This window comes from Amblyomma americanum, chromosome 1 (genome assembly GCF_052857255.1).
Source record: "Amblyomma americanum isolate KBUSLIRL-KWMA chromosome 1, ASM5285725v1, whole genome shotgun sequence".
Lineage (NCBI taxonomy): Eukaryota > Metazoa > Arthropoda > Arachnida > Ixodida > Ixodidae > Amblyomma > Amblyomma americanum.
Genome location: NC_135497.1, coordinates 287,929,376 through 287,948,171, shown reverse-complemented (window position 1 = coordinate 287,948,171; position 18,796 = coordinate 287,929,376). Strand labels below are relative to the sequence as shown.

Genomic DNA, 18,796 nt, shown 5'->3' with positions numbered 1-18,796 from the left:
TTGTCTGTTCTCAGCGTTATTTTGCTTTCAGACGCGGCGCCTACTGATGAACTATACTACACCATGAAAACAACAGTACCGTTAAAATCCCTTATTCTCGAGTGTCGTTTGACAACAGCGCTCCTGAAAACCTAGTGCAGTGTTTGTTCCGCCTGCTGCGTGTTATGCCACAGGCACGGTGTGGGCGTAAATGCAGTGGCCGCGGCGAAGTTGTCCGTTGCTGGAGCGATTATTATGCAATTACACAGAGCTTTCCGCAACATGCTGCAATGCAAGACAGAGAATGACCAAATTTTCACCTTTACTACTTCTTCCTTGTATCCTTTATACGTTCTCAGTGAATGTGGCTTGCCTATACTTATTTTGGCAAAGAATAAATTAGGATATCATTCACGGTGAATTACCTTGCCATCAGGGACGTACTGAGATGAGGCGCACCGAAGTGCTCGACGGGAGACGGCGACCATGAACAGATCGGCCAATATGTGAAAGCTTCGTTTTGCAATCTATTTCACCCGCACACTATTAATCAAATCACGCTCTTCTGGGCGCCAGCAGTACCTCGCGCGCTTTGCGATACTGATGAAGGTTTGAATCGACAAAGGTATGTGTCTTCAATCTGGCGAGTTGTGGTCGTATTTAAAAAAAAAAGGCGATATCAGCTAACTCGCCCACAGATTGTGTGTGCCACGTCTTGGTGTTGCGTGTGCCGTACACGCAACACCGGATGTACCTGCATATGGGTTTTCCAAGGATGTCATGAATTACTGGACATCTGCCCGTCAACCGCAGGATAGAACCCTGTCTTCCCCACAACGCACTCACATTACTCACGGGAAAACACAAAAATTACAGCGCAACTTGGTACGTACAAGGGATTCCTGAGGCTAGCCACGAACATATCTGATAGAGCGGGTTCTCTACAAATACGAATACTTTCAAAATGCGAAAGTTTATCTGTATCTGTACGGCCTATGCTGCCAGGGCAGTTTTAAGACTTGCGCCTACAAATGCGCAACATTTAATTGGGGTAATGTAGAATCCGGACGGTTAGGCCGTTTCCAGTGCCGCAGCGTGCTGCTGCTTCACGGCTGCTTGAATTGTTAACGGGCAACTTCGCCGCGGCCACTGCATTTACGCGCCAGGAGAAAGCAGCAGGCGGAACGAACGCACCAGCCACCTCATGGCACTGGGGGTGGTGAACACTTTCAGGAAGCTTCGGGAGGCCCACTTCAACAACCAATACACTCGTCTCACAAAGATAGGGTCGGGTCGCCGCCTTCTAGCCCGTCTTCACATCCAGTACACCCAATTCACAGAGGAGAGATGCCGCCTTCCCGTACACTGCATGGAGACGCGCCTTCCACGTGCGGCCTCTCCCCACCAACATGTCCAAAGAGGACCATAATGGCAGGCGCCTGGCGCGGGCGGAAGCCTTGCACCGCCATTTCGGGAGCAAAGCAGGAGTCTTCTACGTGGACGCCTCCGGCCCAGACCCCAGGGGATGGTACACGGCCGCGGTCGTTCACGAGGGCAAAACATTAGACGCCCTACTTTCAAGGTCCAGTCAGCAATTCACGCGGAAGAGGCTGCCATCACGCTGGCAGCCTCCAACTCCTCCTCCAAATATATAATCATCTACTCGCGAGGGGCTAGTCGAAACGTCCAGCAAGGGTGGGCTACTCCCCTGGCTTATCGCATCTACCAAAATTGTAGCCGAGGCTCGGATCCCGCGCACCGATCTCTCATTTTGGCTCCACGTCAGCAAGGCCTCCACGAAAACGAGGCAGCCGACGCCGCCGCCCGCGCGCTCTCGCTTCGGGCATTTCCCACGAGACCCGACGCCGACCAGGACTCCGATTTCAATCCGGTTGACACATTTAAGGAAATATGCGAATATTACAAATCCACGCACCAAACTCTTCCCACCCCGTGCAAGGGGCTGGGGAAGGCCAACAAGCGAGCATTCCTGCACCTGCTCACTAGCACGATGTCTGTAACCGGCAACTCTAAAGCATTTCGATCCCCAATTCGACGGGCGGTGCACGCACTGTGGGGATGTGTCTGACACCTACCACACGGTGTGGGCTTGCCAGCAGAACCCATCCCTACACCCTATCCCAAACCCCACACGAGAGGACTGGGAGGCGACCCAGCCCGGCTGCTGCACCCTCGAGGCCCTAAGGGCGTTAACGTTGCGCGCCCGGACTCAGGCTCGTTGAGTGTTCTTGCTCTATGTGTCCCGTCTGTGTTTTTGCGCTGTTACTTGAATAACCAACAAGCCCAAGCTTCTGTTCTCGCCAATGGAGTGCCTGACTAGGCATCCCACCTAGTGGTTGTAATGCATGGTGTGAGCCTTCAGGTCACGACGACCCCCAACACCTCTCTCTATATACGATTACATAAATGTTTTCGCCACCACCACCCCCACCACCTAGGCTTCCGCGAGCGCTGTTGTCAAGAGACTCGATAGTAAAGGCAATCTTCCCTTCGCCTATTTTTATCCTCGGCGGTGGCGCTACCGCATTAACGGCGACCTGAACACTTTTGACCAAGACTGTACTATAAGACGCCAGGGTCAGATCAGCCCTCTCGCCACGCGCCTGAGACACGTCAAGAGGATTTCACAACCTCTCGAGGCCTGCTTCGCCACTGCGTCATTCCGTCCGGAGAACAACGGTTTCCAAGGGCTCCGGAACGGGGAGGGGAAGGGGCGGGCGGTCGCCCCCCCCCCCCCCCCCCCCCGCCCCTCTTCACACACCCGCCTCCACCTGTTTGCACTCAGATGTGGTTTCTGAGAAACGCTTCAATTCTAGGACGTTATGATTGTAAAGATAGTGTGGCTGAGCTAGTTGGCCTGATGTAGTCAGCCTTTACTGTTTTCGTTTGTGCAATCTATACGGATCATGCCCCGATAGAAGTCACTGATTGGCTGACACCCGTTCATGAGCACGATTAGCAGAACTGAAACACACTGTTCGCGGACTTTAATAATGCATTCAATCATTTCTCGCGTACGTATTTTTATAAAACTGCCCATGCCCTAAGTTTTACATAAGTTAAACGAATACGCCATTTAACAGTAGAGACAGGAGAACTATAAAAATGGATGAATATTTAAACATACAACTGGGGCCGTGGTCACACACTCCCAACCAGTTTGGCCCGATCTAGTACTGCGAAGCACGTCCAACCGACACGCTGGGCAGCGTCAGTCAGCACGCGTCGGTCCCTGTGCGGATTAATGCACGCGCAAGCATCTGAGCTCTCTGCGAGCCTGGCAAAGCTTCAGCCGTTTGCTGCCCGAAAGAAAGAAAAAGAGAAGAATCACGAGCCAGCATGCAACAACGTTGTGCATTCCATCCGAGACAGCCGGCCTGATGGTCACAATTCAATGGCAGTACGACAGACAGTGAGATCACGCAGACTGCAAACCAGCGTTAGTAGGAGTTGACGCTACAGAACCGGCGTTCGATTTCTCAGAGGCCCCAATCAACTTGCCCCGAAATGCCGGGGATGCAGATTATGCGCCTTGGTCGCGTTTCGGCCGTCGCATACCGGTCTCCAGACACGCGCAGCCCGCCGACTGCTTCGCCTCGAGTCTGTCCTCACACCCGCGCCAATACGCGAGGACTCAACTTTCCATTACGGGCGTCATCGACCGCCAGCATCCCGACTAACGAGTGGCCCATGGGACTATAGCCAGTTTGAAACCCCCCACAGCCTCTGGCGAGCGGCCCCGCCTCCGTTAATACGCCAATTAGCCTGTACCCGGTGCGCACGCTCACGACGCGAACGGTCTTGCGTGCAGGCGACGAACTACTTTCCTATGTTGCCTAAAGAGCCCCATCTCCTTGACGCGCGCGAGAACTTTTAAAACGCCTCCGATAGTCGCTGCTAAATCTGCACTGTCTGAAACAGCTATTTCATAACAGGGACGTAAGGAGAACTGTGACGTGAGCAGCGTACCCATTTCGTGCATACCGTACACACTCGTGCAAGGGCCGCTCCCCCAACTTGACACCCGAAAATTTGGAAAATGGAGTCTGCATAATGTGCACTCTCGCAGCACATCCGGAGTGTTGCGAGAGGTACTGGGATTGACCACCGAAGGGAAATTGGTTTTGGGAAAAGGAAATGGAGCAGAATGAATATGTCTCACATATCGGCGGACACCTGAACCACGCCATAAGGGAAGGGATAAAGGAGGGACTGATAGAAGAAAGGAAGAGAGAGGCGCCGTAGTGGAGGGCTCCGGAATAATTTCGACCACCTGGGGATCTTTAACGTGCACTGACATCGCACAGCACACGGGCGCCTTAGCGTTTCGCCTGCATCGAAACGCAGCCGCCGTGGTCGGGTTCAAACTCCGGTTCTCCGGATCAATAGCCGAGTGCTCTAACCACTGAGCCACCGCGGCGGGTCCACTGAGAGGCACGGTCGTAGACGGCAGACTGGCGCGGAATTCAAACCGTTTATTAGGCGAACTTGTGCGCGCAAACAGAAAAGAACACGGCGACGGCGAGAGCCGATTTTTCGGCCTGGCCCAGTTCAAAGTTGACACCAAACTGTCGACATGAGACGCGTAAAACAACGACATGTCTCGCGCGCAGCGTGATGTTGGAGATGAGTTGGAGGGAATTTCAAGCGCTGCGTGCCATTCTCGTTTAGTAGCTTTGCATTGCTGCGCAGACGACGCTGGCAAAAAAAAAATTTGCCTTTTATATTTCCTTGTTTTTTAAATAATGGATCAAATGTAAGAAAAATCATATTTTAAGATGTTTTGTGTCAAACACAAAGGTCTTTTTTTTGGCAGAAACAAGTTGCACTAAAACATCTATGTAGTAGCCAGTAGTGATATACAATCAGTAGCAGTGTCAACCGTACACTTCTTAGCTCATCAGCTGGCTTCTATGGCCTTCTTTGTGATTTGTTCTCCATCTTTCCACCTCACGCATCCATCTAGATGCAGCATTCGGGTGATACCAAATGCCTTTGGATGTGAACGTAGGTACCACCGGACGTAAAGTCAGGCCATGGTAGTAACATCACTGAATGTAAGCAGGAGACGCTTCGCGAGAGCTATAGCTGCGCAAAAAACACTTACTGGCACGAAGAACCACTTCTGGCGAGCACTTTTGCACCAAAGGCTCCCTTCTTGGGCTCTTATTGTATGCCCACTATCGTACGCAGCCCGTGGCAGATATCGACATCGAACATGTGGAAGTATGTGGTCCCGCATAGTCTCCAGCTACAATCCTTCACAATGGACCGATACAAGAGTGAAGAAATCGCGCGCCCCACACGGCGTATGAAGAGCAGAGGGTAAAACGTGTCAACGCTCAACATGCACATATTTTCGTTGCCTTACTGCAATCAAAGAACCAGCTGAACTAGCTGAGCCAGAAACGCGAGCAAGAGCACGCTATAAAAAAATAAAAAATTGGGCATGCCCGCTCGCCACTTAGTTTTGAAAACCGAGTATGTGGCAGAAAACCGTGCGAGTCACCGAATAAGGAAATACTGCGAGGAACTACTGGGATGTAGTACACAAATAGGCTCCTATCACAAAAATAAAGAAATGGCCGGTAAAGGCGCTCAAATCGCAATAACGCTTGAACAAACTGGTTTCGTAAGCACAAAATGGAGAGAAGATAAGACATGCTCGCCCGCTCGGCTTTCTGAACAGCTATCTCGTCTGTAAGCAGCTCCGAGAGACAAATGAAAAAGGTTGCACAGGCGTAACGAGCTGTCTTAATACGGCTCGAAAAGTCAAATTATTGTAAAGTCCTCACAGCCGTATAGCAATAACATCTTTTCTTTTAATGGACACGAATTCATCGGTTGAATTTGTGGCCGCACTGGCCACATTTCCGTGGAGACGAAAACAAAAGCGCCTGTTTATTGCTGCGTACTATGTGTACTAAGGGACACGGACTGCATCCAATTATTATTCGCAGCAAAAACTGATTCTCTTTCCGGGTATGTCGACGCGCAGTGAAATACGCATTTATCGGCGACAAAAGTGGATTTACAAATATTCCCGACAGTCGATTCAAACTCGTGACGTCAGTGCCGAAAAGGACGGATTACCACCATTTTGAAGCGGATGGCGGAGTAACATGGCCTCTGAGATCCGCGATGAAAAGCGCATATGCACGCATTTTACTAGCAAAATTGGCCGGTGACGGCGACACCTGCATGTATTTCGTTTCTTGGTTTACGCTATAGCTTACGAAAGCTCCCTTCTAGGTTACAGAGGTCTCTTTTAGATTAGAACATGGTACCGTATCCATACAGACCAACTTTTATTTGTCCTCAGTGTCCCTTCAAAAGACCCGAGCTGGCCTAATCGTCCTCAATGACGTGTTTTTTAATATTTAAAAACAAACAATATACAAAAAAGGAGTTGGTAAAAACGGGCTATGGTACGCGGCGCCCTGTGTTGCGCCACTGACCAGCCGCAACAGCTAACAAAGTTAGTTTTTTTTAATTTCTGACCACATGAAAGAAGCAAAACAGGCTTCAAAATTCTTGAATTTCTAATGTCGTCTAGTGGTTAGTTTTTTGTTTGTTTAGGTAACAAGAAAAGACTTAACAACAAACAACTTTTTTGTCACGCAGTAATTCTTTGGGGGCGGTCACTGCAACGGCTGCCCGTTGAGCAATCGAATGACTGTCCTCCTCCAGCAGTTTCTACAAAGCTTCCAATGCCCAGGCCCGTAACACAAAACCGAGCAGATGCGGAGCGCCATTCGGTAGAACCGACGGCGTGCGGCCGCTGGTAGCTGAAACGGCACAAGCCCGCGGGGCTATGTAGTGCTTGAACAGGCGAACACACTCGTGCAAATTAGCCGTGTGTCAGGCATTAAAACGAACGCTCTACTAGAAACGCCGCAGTACTGCAGCCCGCTGTTGGATTTTGGACTTTAGAACCTGCAAGAGTGATCATCCGCTGCTGCCTTTTATTCGGTGAAAACTGCCACTTCTGTACAGTACACTATTCAAAGTGGCCGGGAGTACACGCGGCCCAAGTTGCTGGGATAGTGACGCCGATTAAACTCCGCCCACAAATGAAGTACAGTTTAGCTTTCTCTCACTGCGCGTCAAGGAAGAATTCTCTGGCGAGATTTTGGCACCGGGATTATTTCGTTTTCGAGACGTTCTCGGCAGCCGACCAAAAAAAAAAAAACTGCGTTGCAACATTAAACATTAAATATTTTTTTTCTTCAGTACGCCAAGCAGGTGCACTAGCCAGCTTTTTACGACTTTTTTTTTTTGAGAGTGTGGAACAGTCGCAAAGCCTCCTGGGCATCGCAGGTTGCCTGTTCCGGCTCGCTTTTTTTTTTTTTTCAAACACGGCACCCAAACGCGCAGCTGCCACTTTCCGCAAAGCTGTTACGGACCTCGGGCAAACGCTGCTCGACAAAGCTGTCGGCCCCCAGGAAGTGGCCTCTCATGCAGAAGAGGAGGGAGAGAGGGGAGGAGACGTCTCACGTGCAGCGGCGACGATGGTGCTCCAGCGAGACGCCTGGAAGTAGAGCAGCAGCTGGAACAGGTTGTAGCCCATCAGCGTAAGGCACACGGCGATGCACACCGTCTCCTGGGTGCGCTTCCCTGCGAGCCAGACGACACCCTGGTCACCACCAGCAGCGCACACTCAGAGCGCCGCTCAGAACAAGACAGGGAAAAAAAAAAACAAGTTTAAAGCGCCGAGCGGAGGCGCTAACCAGATGCGGTTCACGCTCCAATCGCAACAGCTCTGACGACTGCACTTCGAGGCTAATAACTAGACATGGAAGAGTGTACGACTAGGCTGGCCCATGCACTTTACACTTCTATCGTAACCATAGCACACGCCGAGCTAAGCATAGCACACTAGGTGCACGAGATACTTCCTAAGACAGAGGCCAAGCGAAGAACGCCAATGAGCACATCCCGGCGCCTCCCCTGATGGAATCAAAATACTTTCTCCCGCCACCATGTCCGCGCTCCAAGCGCTCGGACACCTGGAGGTGCTTGTCCGACCTAAAACCAAACTTTTGTCGGCAAAGGGCCCCCGGGTCCGTTCCAGTGGTGCGGCTCATATTCAGCGACACACGCGCCCTCGAAGCCGAGGAAGGCGGCCCCGTAGTGTTTGCGCGCGCTAACGGCCCCACGGCGTATACACAGCGGCCCGTCGCGGCAATTACCGCTCCGGCGCAGGCACATCTGGCGCACACAGGAGCCAGCTCGCTCTCGTCCGCGAAGGCCCCGAGTGGACCGAAGCCGCGAGATGATGGGGGCCCAAGGAGCCGCGATGGCTGAATAATACAGGGCGCCTCGCACTGCCGCTGCAGTCGGAGGCACGCGCGTGCACTTCGGTGCGATATCATGGACAACAGAGTTCGCGTCAGAGGGCTGAAGCCGTACCCCGAATGTCCCTTCTTATGCATGAAGCAAGGAGGGAAGGAAGACAGGAAACAAGCAAGGAACGAGGGAAGGAAGGAAGCAGAGAACGTATGAAGGAAGAAAGTAGGGAAGATATGACGAAAGAAAGGAGGGAGGGAAGAAAGGAAGGGTGGAAAGGGAACGAATGAGGGAAGAAAAGAAGGAGAAAGAGGGAACGGGGAACGAAGGAGGGAGGGAAGGTTAGGAATATTTGGTTTGGTTTATGAGCGTTAACGTCCCAGAGCGACTCGGGCTATGAGAGACGCCGTAGTGGTGGGCCCCGGATAATTTCGACCACATAAGGCTCTTTAATGTGCACTGACATCGCACAGCACACGGGCCTCTAGAATTTCGCCGCCATCGAAATGCGAACGCCGCAGCCGGGATCGAACCTGCGGCTTTCGGGTCAGCAGCCGAGCACCATAACCACTGAGCCAACGCGGAGGCAAAGGTTAGGAATAGGAACAGCGAAAGATGGAAGAAAAAGAAATGACAGCCGTCACAGTTGTAGACAAGTTCGCTAATTTTCAGCACCAGTACGTCGCCGCGCGATTTTTGGCCAATCCCTCTAATTGGGTATGCGCCGCTTTACATAGGAGAACAACACCTGCGCACTCGCTCGGGTTGAATTTTTTTTTTCGGTTCGCAACACAAAATTTTCTCCAGTGATGTCAAACACGCCCACGCTATTTAGGCACGCCAACACTTCAGTTGCGAACTACGACTGGAATCCGACAAAGCACACAGAGGGCACGCTGAGGAAGGGAGGATGGGATACAAACACATCGTCCCACTTCTGAAGTCTGCGCCCGTGAAGAAAGTTACAGTGGCGCGGACCATGAGCGAGTGCTTTCGCTTCACTCCCTCAGTGCCACAGCAGCAACAGCGATATCTGCCAGTTACATTCGCACACTGGTCTAACGGTTGCGTGAGGCCACGCCGCACACAACAACGCCCGACCACGCTGAGCCAGCAGCAAGCGAGCACTGTTGCAGCCGGTTGCCATCCTCTACACAGCCACGATCTGTCACCCAGTGATTTCCATATCTTCGAGCCATTGAAGAAGCACCCCAGTGGAGACTGTTCACAAGCGATACAGATGCTTAGGCAGCCATGGTGACGTCGGTTAAGGGATTTGACGCAGATTTCCTCTACGTCGGAATCGATGGTGTAACGCTGAACAAATGTTTCGACAAATGTTTCGACAAGCATGGTGATTACGCTGAAAACTGATGTCTACTAGTGACATGCAGGTGCCCACAAAAGTTTTCGGAACACGGAAATGACGAAAAAGCTCAGGTGGCCTATACATGCAGCCACGAATTTCGGAGTGTGCTCCGCACTTCCCTATGCGGCCAAGCACAGTGCACCGCTAAATGCCATGGCCGCATCTCCAGGAAGCGAAGAAATTCAACTTTTCGTGTTTTCTGTGTAACGAAAACTGTAATGGGGACCTATACTATTGTGTACCAGTTTCCCTGCCAGTCGAGTAAAGTCTGTCATTGCGAGCTCTTGCCATGTTACTTTTTGAATCGCCCTCTTAGATCGAAACAAAGGAATCATTAACTAAGCCCAGCCAAACGGCTACAAAAGAAACCTACGCAACTTTGTAACAACATTTGCAGCTGAGGAATAATTCCGGTTCTCGAACCCGGGACCACCGCCAGTTCGAAGCGGACGCTCTATACCATCTAAGCTCTCCAGGACAAGGCAGAATTGATCAAAAACTGGAAGTGGCAGCGATGTACAGAAAAGCCCCAAAGAGAAGCAGCAATAACGGGGGACATTTAGAATAGCAGTTGCGCCGATGTGTACCGGATTACCAGCTTACTGCATGCGCACTGCCCGCCCCGCCTACCTTCCCCCACACCTGCCGTTCCGCATGCGAAGGAGGAACCCGGTACTCCGGCCTCTGTTATGCTAAAACTCTCTATTAATGCCCAGTGGCGTGACGGGCGCATTCCCCTTCGACTATCGCCTTTATCTAGCACCTAAAAGCAGTTTTTTTTCTTTAGTCTTAAGTGCGATAGACGGGGCAGACGCTAACGCAATGGTCACTGCAGCTAGCTATATCCGTTGTCTAGTTAAAGATTTTGAATACCCCTCTTCAAAACTGTGCTACACGCCTATTGTGGCGAACAGTGCCAATTTCTACACTATAGTGAGGCCCCATGTTTTGACATCCTGTTTGTTGAGCTGAGGCCTCAAACCATGCTGGCCCTGCCATTTGTGGCCGTAACAAATAAGTCTAAGACAAGGAGATCACGAAAACGAGCCTTTCTCGAAGCGGAATCAAAGAAGCGGTTCTCGTGGTCGCGGCTGAAATGTTGATATGGAGCACAGTGCGCAGCCAAGACACACGGGCACACGCGAGGTAAACAGGCAAACGCGCTTGTGCCTTCCTTCCTTGCGTCCTTGGTATGGAGCATATAGCAGTACAAAACCATGCCCAACCCAACAGCCCTAACAGCTGCGTTACTGGGCACATTATCCCGTGTTAGCTGGTCTTCGTGACTCCTGTAAACCCCTTGGCGCAAGCGAATGTCCGGACCCCGTAGAGAATCCGTTACGGGTCCAATTGGACTTATTTTTGGAAATGTGGCGGGGAGTTTGAAGGTTGCTTCACTTCCGCCACCGGTTGGCCCGGTATTGCACTGCCTCCGGGATCGGCCTTGTCTTTAGCGCGTCTTTACTATCCTGTCTTTCTATCCCATCTTTCAACTCTCCTACTTTCTGCACGTGGTAGCGATTGTGGCTCGGCTTGAGCCATTGAGCAGGCCTGTGCACTTTCCTTTCCTTTATTCCTAGCAACAACAGTCAGTCCCTGGCGCAAAATATGTGCTTAATTTAAGTACAAACACTGCAGTCCACCTCGTACTCGCTTTTCTAACCCCGTGACAGCGCCGACTCCAAGATGCATGCTCTAGCTCCGAGAGTCACCTCGATGACGCCTCCACGGGCCAGCAAGCGAAGGCGGAAGTTTTCGTTGTTTAACACGAAGAAAGCCGCCCGTACAGCTACTTCTGTATAATGATGTCATGCTGGGAGCCCTAATGGAAGCCAGTCATCAGATGCGCCAGATACTATGGCATTTCGTGCCCAGCGATATCCCACATCGTTTGGTTTACTCACAACGAAATGCGCAATCTATAATGCCTGACACTTTAAGGCACAGCCTATTGATTCGATGAAGCCTCCAACTTCTGACATCAGCAACGCGTCCGACGTCACCGAGCACACTCACGGGCGCACAGAACGAGTCTGTCCTCTCGCTATGGCACCCTCCGGCCGAGAGAGCCATATTCAAATCCACAGCTGCGCACGCCTGGGCTCACAAACAACACAGGGGCGATGCTTGAATGCCGGCACACCGCGCAGGCGGAGAAAGCCCAAAGGCAACAGCCAGCCAACATCACGTGCGCCGAAGCGCGCAATGCTAGCGAGCAGGCAGGCGTTCACGGTGCGATGGCCTGTCTCGGAGACAAGCGCGCATTTTTCGCATCTCGAGAAAGACTACCGCGAAAAGTGCTGGACGAGGTTCGTCTTTTGGCGTTAAAAATGCAACACAGCGCAATTTTAAGTCAGGGACGAAGAAAAGACTGGATACCACTTCTGCTTCTTAATCGCCAGTTTAGAGTCCGCCGGCAGCGGTTGAAGAGTCCGTAAATTTACGCGACAGTCCATTGCTTCGCTCAGCCTGTCAATCGACTGCAAGACGAGAATAAAAAAAAAATTACGGAGGGCACTTAATACGTGCTCTGATTGCGAAAGCATGTTTTTAAATTGTTTACTTGATTTGCATTGATTTCTTTTCTCTTACTTTTTAATGACACACCTACGCGTTATAGCATGCAGTCGTAAAGCAACGCATATACTAGGTTAACCTTTGTTCGCCAAGAAGCAACGCGGCTTTGCCTCCTATGGGTTGCGTGCTCGCTTCGCAGTCTGAAAACCCTGGGTTCAATTCACCGCGCCTCAGGAAGAAATTTTGTTATCTCCGATACCACGGTGACGTCATCTGGGGTTTCTCTGGTCACTGCTGCTGGTCGACGCCGAGTTTAGTAGCTGATGCGCCATATAATATGCTCTCGCATTAATAGAAGTTACGGTACCACTATAGTCGAGATAAGTAAGTGGCACTATACCGCTGAAATCTTGGTCCACATTACGTGACGCACTACGTACACGGCCGTCGCAAGACTGACCAAACGCGCCGTTCCATTTCAACCCGTTTAGGACGCGCCCATCTCAATGAGAAGCCTGCTCATCATCGGAAGCCCGAAGCGAAACACAACAAAGTCGCCTCGGCGCCAATCTTTGCATAATACGGGTACGCCGAACGAAAAGTAAAAGCATATATGCGAGGGAACGACACCGAAAAGAGTGGAGAGGGGAGGGGGCCGATTTTTCAGATTATACAAAGAGAATCCGGGGCCCGTCTGGCGCAAAGCGCACGTGCGCTTCGACGGCGGGAGCCTTCGCGGAACAGCGCTCACGGCGGCGACAGACACGCTCCGGCGCCCGGACACAGCAGTGCGCACGCAGCGCAGCGTAGGCGGCGTCGGGGCTCCCGACCGTCGGGGATGATGTCGGGGTCGCACACGCGCTTCGGAGGGCGGCTGGGCTAATTAATTGCTCGAGACACATTGCCACGTGCGCGGAGCCTAACGTTCCGAAGACAACTACTCAGGGAGGCGGGCAGCAGAACCGCAGCTGCTCCTTACACGCAAATCGTGGCCCGCAGAGTGCATTAGGGAACAAAGTAGTTCCCGGCTGAAATCAAGAAAAGGGGAGAAGAAGACGGAACATGTTTTGCGGAGAGCGGATAATTGCTGCTCAGCTAGGGCAACGGAGCGGATTCCAATGGGAAGGTAAACGCAGCATGGGTGGTGGCAGCGAGTGAGGTGGACGGATGAGATTGGGAAGTTTGCCGGGATAAAAGGGGACCACAGCTGGCACAGGACAGGGTAAATTGGAGGTCAGTGGGGCGGAGGCCTGCAGTGTGGACATAACCGGGCTGGTAACCACAGCATTTCGACACTTCGTTCGCGACCTTGAGCACCTGAACGTGCAGCAACGACACCACCACCGTTGAGACGTAGCATGTGACTTGAAGGTGCTAAACCAAAACAGGAGCCAGCGCTCGCAGCCATGCATGCATACTGCAGCGCGAGACGCACCCCAGAATAAAGACAGGTCTCTCGCCGTGCTTGCTATGCGAGGGAACTGCGGACGGCTCAAAAACCCGCCACTGTGCTTTATCCCCGTTTCTTTCTTTTCTCTTCGTATTCGCTCTCCTTCCACTATTATCGCAGTGCATTGACCCACACTTCAGTGGAAGCCGTCCAGGAGAAGCAGTGAAGGCGCAGAAAGCCTACCATACGTAATGCAATGCACCCAAATAAAAATTGCCGAACTAAACACACGCCACACATATCTAAACTATACCTCTCATTTCGGTGCGAAGAGGGCTGCAGCGAAAGAAGGTATCTCATCTATCACTCTCCCTCCCTCTTGATTTCTCTCTCTCTCCCTCTGTCGGTCCCTCACGCACCCACAAACGCACACACAGTTTTATGCCTGCGCGCAACGCCAGCGTCTCTATTCAAGAGAAGGGAAAAGAGGGGCTGGTTATGAAATACATGGCGGAAGCCAACAGTTCCCGAAACCAAGCAGCACTTTTGTTTTTTAATTTGCGGTGTTCATCAATGGGAGAATAAGTGGTTGATTAGCTTAAAGATAACTGATTAGAAATCAGAAGAAAAACAACCACATGCCGCAGGCGGGATTTGAATCCACGACCTCCGGAGGTCGGAGGTTCGTGGGTCGTGGGTTCGTATCCCACCGGCGGCAAATGCTTGTTTTTTCTTCTACTTTCTAATAAGTTATCTTTAAGCTAATCAACCACTTAATCTCCCATTGATGAACACCGCAAATAAAAAGAAAACTCCCAGGTGCTCCTTGGTTTCGGTGACCGCTGGCTTCCGTCATGCATTTCAAATACGATTTGGAACCGAGGGTTTCACGTCCTGAATCTGCACGTAGGCCATGGCAGACGCGGTAGTGGGGAGCTCCGGACCAGTTTCTACCACCTGGGTTTCTCCAATGCTGCTTGACATCGCAGAGTACAAAGGCGTTCCTGCATCTCGCCCACATCGAAAGACGCCACCGCAGCCGAACCACTGAGTCAGCACGGCGGGTTCAATCACTCAAATTATAAAGACAAAACAAATAAACAAAACCAAATAAACCAGCCATCTGAACAAAAGTGGCATACCGCGGTGACCAATCATAACGAATTGGCTACCTTTTCACCGGGCCACTCTAAACACGCCGAACGCCATAGGGGCCCCATTATATAGCGCAAAGCGAGAAAAAAAAAACAGATTGCTACAAGCTAACAGAGGCTGCAGTAGCTAGTGTGAAACCTAAATGGGACCGAAAGCATGCGCTCGTGAAACGCTGCAGGCTCTAGCGACGAGCGACAACGCGAGTCCAGAAACGACTGCGTCCGCCGGAACACAAAGCGTATTCCCATGACGCACGGCAAAACTGTTCAATAGTGCTCTGGGCTCGCAAATTTGGCTGAAACGCCCTTTTTCGCCCGTCTCCGTTACTCCCGGCTGACTCCTGCGGCTTCTGTAGCCTCGCCGACACGAGGTGCGGGCTGCTGGCGGGTTTCCTTTCGCGAAAAGAGGGGAGAGCACGTTTGCAAGAAAACTGGCGAGAGACGCTCCTGAAGCTGCGCGAGACGGCTTCCAACAGCATTTCCTGGGTATCATCCACGCACAACGGACCGGTTCTTTAAAGGGCTTGACTGAAGTTACATGGGCCACTCTGTACATGTCCGGCGCTCTGTGCATGTTCAACACGTATATACTGCGCCAGTCCGGTCAAAAAGTGTGAATCAAGTGCGTAGCCATCCGCAATGCTCTATATAGGAATTGGGGGCACAGTGTATACATGTTGGCGCACGAACAAAGCGCTGAAATGCTCGCACCTGAATTTCACAAGGTCGCGCTTCGGGGCAACTGGATCCCGGAATCGCGTTACGCTTGCACGTAGCACAGTATACTTTTGCATCACGATCGGCTTCAGTGCATGTTCTCATGTTTCCGCGCATGACGGCCCCCAGAGCAGCAGTGGTCCGACATGCAGTGCTGACGCACAAAATTTGTGTTCTTGCATCTCTGACATCACCCGCCGCGGTGGCTCTGTGGTTAGAGTGTCCGGCTACTGAGCCGGAGTTACCGGGTTCGAACCCGACCGCGGCGGCCGCGTTTCGATGGAGGAGAAACGCAAATGGCGCCCGTGTGCTGTGCGATATCAGTGCACGTTAAATATCCCCAGTTGGTCGAAATTACTCCGGAGCCCTCCATTGCTGCACCTCTTTCTTCCTTTCTTCTCTCACTCCCCCCTTTGTACCTTCCCTCACGGCGCGGTTCAGGTGTCCACCGAAATGCGAGACAGATACTGCGCCAATTTTTTTCCTAAAAAAAAAAACAATTTTGTGAAACCGATCTTTGACATCGATCAGGAGCTCACAAAAGAATTTTCACCGGCCGCGGTGGCCTTAATACACTCTCAATCTCGGTTCTACACAGACAAGAGACTTTATTGGTTCCACACAAGCTCCAGTTGAAACCTTTGTTTCACACATTTTACCCGGAATGAGGCTCGTTTCAGCTGTTCTAGGTGGAACACAAACCTTCGCAACCCCTCGCATTTCAAGTGGAACGTACGTGGAACGCGTTAATATTAATGAAACAGCCAGCTCGTCGTTTTTGCACGATACGGTTAGATGAAATTCGGTTCCAGTTACTTCGTGATGTGTTTCATAAAAAAAAAAACTAGGCAAATTTTCGCGAGAGGAGAAGAGCCCAGTGCGGGGCCTTTTTTTTTTTTTGTTCCGCCGTCGGGCTCCTGGCCAGCCAGTGGGAGAGTGACACCTGGGAGAGAATCGCCTCCGAACATTAATGGGATACACCAAGCGCTGATATATGCCACCATTCCTGACGATTTCCTAAGCGGTTACCGAGTAAAAGTGGCCCGAGCAGGTTGCTCTCGGAGAAGCAGCAGTAACAGCACTTGGCGAAGTAGTTCTGGATTTCGAGGAATATAGGCTTCGCAGATGGAATTTTCGGAAACAACGTAGCAGTATTCACTTGCATGCAACTATTTGTACTGTAGTTTGAAAAGAGAGTTCAAGCCAATGCCAAATTCCATCAATTTTTTTTTACAGGCATGAGGAGCCGAAGCAGAAGAATCTTCGTCAATGCTAAATGCTACTAGACCGCCCAGACGAAATAAGCTTTCCGCGTTGGAACTTATAACATTTAACAGTAAGCGGTTGATTTCTGCGTGCCACAAATTATCCCATCTTGAGCGCACACGCTACGCTTTCAGATGACGGCTGAATGCCCGAATATCCACACACTGGAGAGAACTTTTTCTATACTTCGACGCGCGTTTTCACCTGCATTTTCCGATTTACCATCGGTCAACAGGTTAGAGCGCAATAAACCTTCCTTACACTTCGTGAAGGTGAACATATGTAGTTTAAGTGCTTTTTGTTCCACTTTTTTTTTTCGGTGACAGATGTGCGCTTCCGAGTCCATGCTGCAGATTTTCAAGGCCACCAATTCGATTTTCTACTGCTTACAACCGCTCTCGGTCGGCGACAGCAGCAGGAACGGACTGACGAGAAACAAAGTTCCCTCCCTGCCTGCCACGCACTGGATTGTTTAGTTTCTATTCGTATACAACATACGTTTATCTCTTTGACCATCTTAAGCGATTCGCCACCAGGTTCCGGACTTCCTTCAATGTCACCGCAGAGCGACAGCAGTGTAGAACAAAAATGTTAAACCGACACCTCAGGGCAAAAAAGCACAATGCAACGACCACCTTCCTTCTAACATTAGTAAGGTACAAGAAAGGGATGACCAACCTGTATAACCAAAAGGGTGTGTTATGAGCCCTTCATTCTGATTTTGCTTCTGTGCACCAGCAACCCTTCAATGTACACGTTATGAAGGAATCAAACAAGAAAATTATTGCCTCCAAGCTAATGCACCCACACTCAAAAGCGAATATCGAAATTTTGTTAGCGTCGATAAAATTTAGGAATCGAGATGTCAGTTAGCAATAATAAGCAAATATTAACATTCTGACCACGAACCAGCTCGAATGCCCAGAGACAGCAAACAACTTTTATTCAACAACTGACTTCCTATTGCTTGTACATTTGTCAGATATTGAGACGAGGAACTGTTAGACGCTGGCCGGAAGTCGCACAGTCGCGCCCTCTTTTTGTTCACGCAGCTCGCTCGCAGTGACGCCAAGCATTCTGACCGGAATGCGCTGGCTTTTGAGAACACGTTGACATCAAACTTTGTTTGCAGGCTCCGTGTACTAACGAGTACAAACAAACGGTACGTACGGCACAAACTCGCGTCATTTGCGCCATACAATCATGCGGTATGCTATGTCAGCGAACTGTAAAAAGCCCTGGGTGGCCTAATTTTATCCGGAGTCATCCACGTTGAACTACAGAATTCGCAATATACAATTTAAAATATCGCCATATATGCCAGTGCCGTGTGATATCACAACCACCGAACACAAACTGATGCCCATTTCATGCACACTGCTTTGCCTATGCTGCAAGGTGCGTCATTAACAGCACTCATGGCAAATGCCACTGAGAAGGAACGAAGGCATACACAAAGCTTACAGAGACTGTGTACTGAATTTTACTGACTATAATTTTTTTCAGCGGCAATCGAAAGATCCTTGCCCAAGTAGACGTAAACCAAGATTTGGGACGGAGAAAACGGACAAAAAAAAATAAAATGTAATTTTTGACCTCAGAATGTCACTTTCCATTTCGCAGCCGGCATATGAAAACACTGGCATTAGAGGCATTACAAGTGCCAGCTGCTGCCTTGGCCACTACTTGGCAAAAATGAACATGACAATAGCCGACATGAAGATGTTTCCTAAAGCTAGTTCACAAACACTAAGGTAGTTTAAAAAAAAACTTAATAAGGCCGCTGATATCTGGCACAAATGTCCCCAGCTATATTTTGCCAGTAGTAGTGCAGCTGTAAATGTAGTATACCAGGTGTCTCAGGGAATCGGATCACTAGTTTAAAAAAAAAAGGCTTTTTGAGTTATGAAGAATGGCTTCTGTGGCAGACTAATACTAGTGCCGGCGGGCATCAGAAAACAGGTGAATGAAGTTAACTAGTTAGCCGGTAAACTAATTTCTCATAATTAATTTTCAACCGTTACAGTTACAAACCTAATTTCATTTCGAGGCTTGTAGCTGGCCGCTAGTAAAAGCCACATAAGGTTTTAGAAT

General features: G+C 50.5%; 1 protein-coding gene across 2 annotated transcripts in view; it reads right to left on the bottom strand.

Moving 5' to 3' along the window:
• Positions 1-18,796, bottom strand: part of LOC144115231 (plasmanylethanolamine desaturase 1-like) — a 211,206-nt gene that overhangs the window by 156,903 nt on the left and 35,507 nt on the right. For both annotated transcript variants that reach the window (XR_013311309.1, XM_077649510.1), the window contains exon 2: positions 7,498-7,617. Coding sequence is in view for 1 of the 2 variants with exons in the window: in XM_077649510.1 (XP_077505636.1) it covers positions 7,498-7,617 (120 nt within the window). In the remaining variant the exon portion in view is untranslated. The remainder of the gene's footprint in view (positions 1-7,497; positions 7,618-18,796) is intronic.